Source organism: Pseudophryne corroboree, chromosome 1, assembly GCF_028390025.1.
Source record: "Pseudophryne corroboree isolate aPseCor3 chromosome 1, aPseCor3.hap2, whole genome shotgun sequence".
NCBI classification, from domain to species: domain Eukaryota; kingdom Metazoa; phylum Chordata; class Amphibia; order Anura; family Myobatrachidae; genus Pseudophryne; species Pseudophryne corroboree.
This window is the reverse complement of record NC_086444.1, coordinates 1,057,145,390-1,057,152,335: the sequence shown is the minus strand read 5'-3', so window position 1 is coordinate 1,057,152,335 and position 6,946 is coordinate 1,057,145,390. Positions and strand designations below refer to the sequence as shown.

General features: G+C 46.3%; 1 protein-coding gene across 2 annotated transcripts in view; it reads right to left on the bottom strand.

The window, feature by feature from the left end:
* Window positions 1-1,408: 1,408 nt before the first annotated feature.
* Window positions 1,409-6,946, bottom strand: part of CEP135 (centrosomal protein 135) — a 392,705-nt gene continuing 387,167 nt past the window's right edge. For both annotated transcript variants that reach the window (XM_063920894.1, XM_063920895.1), the window contains exon 26: window positions 1,409-1,464. In XM_063920894.1, coding sequence (XP_063776964.1) covers window positions 1,443-1,464 — 22 coding nt within the window. In that variant the 3' untranslated portion in view covers window positions 1,409-1,442. The remainder of the gene's footprint in view (window positions 1,465-6,946) is intronic.

Genomic DNA, 6,946 nt, shown 5'->3' with positions numbered 1-6,946 from the left:
CACCATTTAAAGTGAAACAAAGATTATTATTTTTTTTAAAAGGTTACATTTATTTAATGTTATAAATAGTAATGTATATAAAAATAAATATTCATGGAAACAGGCTAAAATGACACAAAAATACACATATAAGCAACATCTGAATAGAACACTTGAAAACAGTGTTTTACATATTATGGAACCAAGTTGAAGATAGATTAAAATGTTTCAGACATACAGACAGCAGAATCACACAATTTAGATTCCATTTGTAATAGGTCTTGTATAAATCAATGATTAACATTAAAACATAAATACATATGTAAAAAAGGCAATGAATTAGTTGGTTAACATAACTATTACTTCCTAACGAATTAATTTTAAGGCTACAGGCAAGTTTACAATCTTTTTTTTCCAACCTCCTCTACCTCCATTAAAACCATGCATGAACATCCATTGACTGAAGTTCTAATACTAAACAGTAAACTTCCTTTCAAGTACTATTGGGCAGATGTATTAAGCCTGGAGAAGTGATAAAGCAGTGATAAGTGCAAGGTGATAACACACCAGCCAATCAGCTCATGTCATTTTTTAAATCCGTAATGATTGGCTGGTGCGTTATCACCTTGCACTTATCACATCTTTATCACTTCTCCAGGCTTAATACATCTGCCCCGGAGTTTTCTGACAAGTTTAGAGCTTTCTCAAAGACAAGGCTTTGTGACTATTGTATCAACCTACAAGACATTTCCTCCATGTCTGTTGTTTTTGCAAACATTTACAGTGCAAAATTAGGCACAGTTCCTTTGTTTAAAAAAAGAGAAAAAAAGGTATTCTACCACGAATATATTACATGTGTCTAGTCACCATTGCATACAATGATTCACATCAATGCACTACCTGCATTCTCTCCTATATGGTTCCAAATGTAAGAACAAGTGTGCGGAAAGACATACATAATCGTATGTACTTTTATTACACACACATTCTAATAAAAGTAAAAACTCAGTGCAGCACTGTATATGTTTCCCATAGCCACTTCTTCCATTTTCCCAGCAGTAGTCCTGGAGGTCACCAAATATGAAGGTTTGTATTACGTGGCTGGTACACAAGCATTCATCATTGCAGACACTTCTTGTAGAGCAAGCACACCAGGACGGTTGAGCACCACATTCAATTACCGTATAGTTATGTAAAACCCATAATGACACGGCCAGTTATCTGTATGGTGTGCTAAAGGGTCCATAGGTTCTCAAAAAGTTATTTTACTATTGGATCAGGAGTTCATTTTCAAGAATGTCCTTAAACAAGAACGCGGGTGAGGTATTACAGACATGCTTTCGGTGTGGAGGACAACATTAAAAAATAAATAACTCCCATAATATATTCAGGCAAGTCAGCCAAACTGAAGTTTATAAAGAAACCAATATAATGTTCTAGTGTTTATTTCTAGGTCTTCACGATCATTCCTTAAAACTCACGCTCCTATATGGGAAGAAAGAAACAACTGTAAGCATTAGGCCAGGAAATCTGCATCCATGCTAAGAACAACAGTCTGTGGTGCTAACATTCATTTACGATATTACCTGAATACTCCTGACAATACAATGACCAGTCTTAAGGAAGCTATGGATACACCAGTAATGAAAATAATAGGATTTTGGTACCTACCGGTAAATCCTTTTCTCGTAGTCCGTAGAGGATGCTGGGGTCCACATTAGTACCATGGGGTATAGACAGGTCCACCAGGAGCCATTGGCACTTTAAGAGTTTAAGAGTGTGGGCTGGCTCCTCCCTCTATGCCCCTCCTACCAGACTCAGTCTAGAAACTGTGCCCGGAGAGACGACATACTTCGAGAGAAGGATTTAACACAGATAGTGGTGAGATTCATACCAGCTCACACATACAAGGCATGTCAAGACAACTAGCTTGAACTAAATCAGCAACGGCTGAAACATTACTTACCAAGTAACAATGCAGTACTCAACTAAAATGAAGTTGTACTGAACCCAATAACAACAGCAGGAAACGAAGCGCTGGATTTACCGGTAGGTACCAAAATCCTATTTTCTCTTACGTCCTAGAGGATGCTGGGGTCCACATTAGTACCATGGGGATGTACCAAAGCTCCCAGTACGGGAGGGAGAGCGCGGAGGCTCCTGCAGAACTGACTGTCTGAACTTCAGATCATCAGAGGCCAAAGTATCGAACTTGTAGAACTTAGCAAACGTGTTCGTTCTCGACCAAGTTGCAGCTCGGCAAAGTTGCAGAGGCGAGACTCCCCGGGCAGCTGCCCAGGAAGACCCCACCTTACGAGTAGAGTGGGCCTTAACAGATTTTGGACACGGCAGTCCTGCCGTAGATTAAGCGTGCTGGCTAGTGAATCTAATCCAGCGAGAAATAGTCTGTTTAGTAGCAGGACACCCAATTTTCTTGGGATCATATAGGACAAACAGAGAGTCCGACTTCTTGTGACAAGAAGTTCTCTTCACATAAATTTTCAGAGTCCTCACGACATCCAAGGACTTTGAAGTAATCGAGGAGTCAGTAGCCACTGGCACCACAATAGGTTAGTTGATATGAAATGCAGACACAACCTTTGGAAGAAACTGCTGACGAGTCCGGAGCTCGGCTCTATCTTCATGGAAGATCAAGTAAGGGCTTTTGCACGATAAAGCCCCCAGCTCGGAGACACGTCTAACAGAAGCTAAGGCCAACAAAGTGACCGCCTTCCAAGTAAGAAATTTGAGCTCCACCTCCTGAAGAGGCTCAAACCAATCCGACTGGAGGAACTGCAACACCACGTTAAGGTCCTAAAGCGCCGTAGGCGGTACAAAGGGAGGTTGGAAAAGCAGAACTCCCTTCAAAAAGGTCTGAACCTCAGGGAGGGCAGCCAATTGCTTCTGAAAGAAAGTGGATAGGGCTGAAATCTGGACCTTCACAGATCCCAACCTCAGACCCATATCCACTCCTGCCAGCAGGAAGAGGAGGAAATGTCCCAGTTGAAATTCCACCGCAGGAAATTTCTTGGACTCGCACCAAGAAACATATTTCTTGCAAATACAATGGTAATGTTTTGACGTTACCCCTTTCCTAGCCTGTATGAGGGTAGGAATGACCTTCGGAATACCTTTCCGAGCAAGAATCAGGCGCTCAACTTCCATGCCGTCAAACGTAGCTGCTGTAAGTCTTGATAAGCGAACGGCCCCTGCTGCAGCAGGTCCTCCTGAAGAGGAAGAGGCCACGGCTCCTCTTGCAGTAGATTCCAAAGGTCCGCGTACCAAGCCCTCCTTGGCCAATCTGGGGCAATGAGGATCGCCTGAACCCCCATTCTCCTTATGAGCTTTAGGATTCTTGGGATGAGTGGAAGTGGTGGAAACACATACACTGACTGGAACACCCACGGAGACACCAGGGCGTCCACTGCCTGTGGGTCCCTCGACCAGGAACAATAACGCCGAAGCTTCTTGTTGAGACGAGAGGCCATCATGTCTATTTAGGGCAATCCCCAAAGATCGGTTATTTCCTTGAAAACCTCCGGGTGGAGTCCCCACTCTCCTGGATGGAGATCGTGTCTGCTGAGGAAGTCTGCTTCACAGTTGTCTACTCCCGGAATGAAGATGGCGGAGAGCGCCAGCGCGTGCTCTTCCGTCCAGAGGAGTATTCTTGTGACCTCTGACATTGCCGCTCTGCTCTTTGTTCCGCCCTGTCGGTTTATGTAAGCCACTGTTGTTACGTTGTCCAACTGCACTTGAATGGCCCGGCTTCTTAGAAGAGGGGCCGCTTGAAGAAGACCGTTGTAAACGGCTCTTAGTTCCAGAATGTTGATGGGCAGGCAGTCTTCCAGGCTTGACCACCGTCCTTGGAAGGTCACCCCCTGAGTGACTGCTCCCCATCCCCGGAGGCTCGCATCCGTTGTTAGCTGGACCCAGTCCTGAATCCCGAACCGTCGGCCTTCCAGGATGAGAGGCAATTGGAGCCACCAGAGGAGTGAAATCCTTGACTTTGGCGATAGACGAATTCTCTGATGCATGTGGAGGTGAGATCCCGACCACTTGTCCAGGAGGTCCAGTTGGAAGGTCCGAGCATGAAACCTCCCGTACTGGAGAGCCTCGTAGGAGGCCACCATCTTTCCCAAGAGGCGAATGCATTGATGCACAGACACCCGGGGTGGCTTCAAGACAGCTTGGACAATGGATTGCATCACCAACGTCTTGTCACGCAGAAGAAACACCCGCTGCACTTCCGTATCCAGGATCATTCCCAGAAACGACAATCTCTAGGTTGGTTCCAAATGTGACTTTGGAAAATTCAGAATCCACCCGTGACTCTGGAGCAGTTGCGTTGTAAGAACAATGGACTGCAACAGCTTTTCCCTGGACGATGCCTTTATCAGGAGATCGTCCAGATAAGGAATGATGTTCACACCCTGCTTGCGGAGTAGCATCATCATTTCCGCCATCACCTTGGTAAACACCCTTGGTGCTGTTGAGAGGCCGAATGGCAGGGCCTGGAACTAAAAATGACAGTCCAGCAATGCGAAGCGGAGATAAGCCTGATGCGGCAACCAGATCGGAATGTGAAGGTACGCATCCTTGATATCCAATGACACCAGGAATTCCCTCTTCCAGACCTGATATCACCGCCCTGAGAGACTCCATCTTGAACTTGAATTCCTTTAACAAGGGGTTCAATGATTTTAGGTTCAGAATGGTTCAGAATGGGCCTGACCGAACAATCCGGTTTCAGTACCACAAAAAGGTTCGAATAGTAACCTTTTGTCAGCATATGCGGTGGTACCGGCACAATGACCTGTGCCTCCACCAGCCTTTGGACAGCGTCTTGAAGAACAGTGCCGTCCTCCAACAGAGTCGGTAAGCCTGACCTGAAATAAAGGTGAGGAGGGAGACTTTGAAATTCCAGCCTGAATCCCTGAGACACAATATCTACTACCCAGGGTTCCAGGCCGGACGATACCCAGACATGACTGAACTGTCTGAGTCTCGCTCCCACAGGCCCCACCTCCTGGCCTTCCCGTCCACCGTCATGCGGAGGACTTTGAAGTACCTGAAGTAGGCTTTTGTTCTTGGGAACCTGCGGCGGCAGGCTTCTTGGATTTAACCTTCCTCCCCCTGAAGAAGGTATTGGATGACTTGGCCTTTCTGGACTTGTTGGGCCGAAAGGACTGCTGCGTAGCTGAGAAGGATCTCTTCGGAGCAGGTGCTGCTGAGGGAAGATACGGAGACTTACCCGCTGTAGCGGTAGATATCCACACGTCTAGGGCTTCCCCAAAGAGAGCCTGGCCTGTATAGGGCAGCGACTCCACGCTCCTTCTAGATTCCGCGTCGGCCGAGCCACAGTCCCCGACGAGCTGAAACAGACGTGGAAGAAATTCCCGCAGCCACGGAACCCAGTTCTTTCATGTATTCAACCATAAAACCTGCAGAATGTTGCATAAGTACAATGCAACGTCATCCCTAGCCATTGTATCCAAATCCTCAATTAAGGTAGCTGACCACTTCACTATTGCCTTCGCAATCCATGCACTAGCAATAGTGGGACGTAATATGGTCCCTGAAGCAGTGTACACTGATTTCAGAGTATCATCAATTTTCCTATCTGCCGGCTCCTTTAAGGCGGTAGATCGCGGCACCGGTAAAACCACCTTCTTGGAGAGTCTGGATACAGATGCGTCAACAATTGGCAGGTTTTCCCACTTTTTCCTATCCTCCTCAGGGAAAGGAAAAGCTACCAGAATCCTCCTAGGAATCTGAAACAACTTTTCAGGATTCACCCAGACCTTTTCAAATATAGCATTCAGCTCTTTTGATGCAGGGAAGGTTAGCGAGGCTTTCTTGTTTTCAGTGAAGAAAGCCTCCTCAACCTGCTCAGGTGTGGTATCATTAACATTTAACACATCCCTGATAGCCTCTATCAACAACTGTACCACCCTTGCAAGAGATGTGGACCCCCGCAATACATCCCCATCACCATCTGTAGTGTCAGAATCAGTATCAATGTTGTCTTGTGTTACCTGCACAAGCGCACGTTTGTGGGGGAATATAGGGGGTAATTCCAAGTTGATCGCAGCAGGACATTTTTTAGCAGTTGGGCAAAACTATGTGCACTGCAGGGGAGGCAGATATAACATGTGCAGAGAGAGTTAGATTTGGGTGGGGTGTGTTCAATCTGCAATCTAAATTGCAGTGTAAAAATAAAGCAGCCAGTATTTACCCTGCACAAAAACAAAATAACCCACCCAAATCTAACTCTCTCTGCAAATGTTATATCTGCCTCCCCTGCAGTGCACATGGTTTTGCCCAACTGCTAAAAAATGTCCTTCTGCGATCAACTTGGAATTAGTCGGGTGACCCGAGGTACCAGACAAGGTCCATACAGCCATAGAGGACTGCAATACCTGGGTTGCAGACTCGGTACTGGCAACCCTGTCAGATATCTGAGAAATCAGAGTCTTGATAGAGGAAAACCACTCTGGTTCCCTTGCTGGAATCTGTGCCAAACCAGTGCTAACCTGATTACATGGAATGGGATCATCCTGTGAGGATAAATCCTCTGCAGCATTTGACACTGTATCCCTGGACATTGCTGCTGGTGACCACCAAACACACACCACACACAGGATGGGGTAAGACAGAGTTTCCCACCCAAGAATGGCAAGAGAGAGACAGATTGGAGCCAACCCACACCAGCACTTAACACAAGGAGAAAACCCCTTATCAGCGCTGACTTATGCTCCTTAATAGGACACACAGTCAAACAATCAGCCTCCCCTCCCCACTACAACCCCCTGGTACCGTATTACAGTAATCTGGAGCTGCTGTGGAGGGACCAGGATCTTCCTTCAGCTACAGCATGCAGGAAAATGGCGCTGGAACGCTGCAGGGTCCGCTCTAAGAAACTCCGCCCCCTTCATGGCGCTGTCTTCCCGCTCTTCTGAATTTGAAA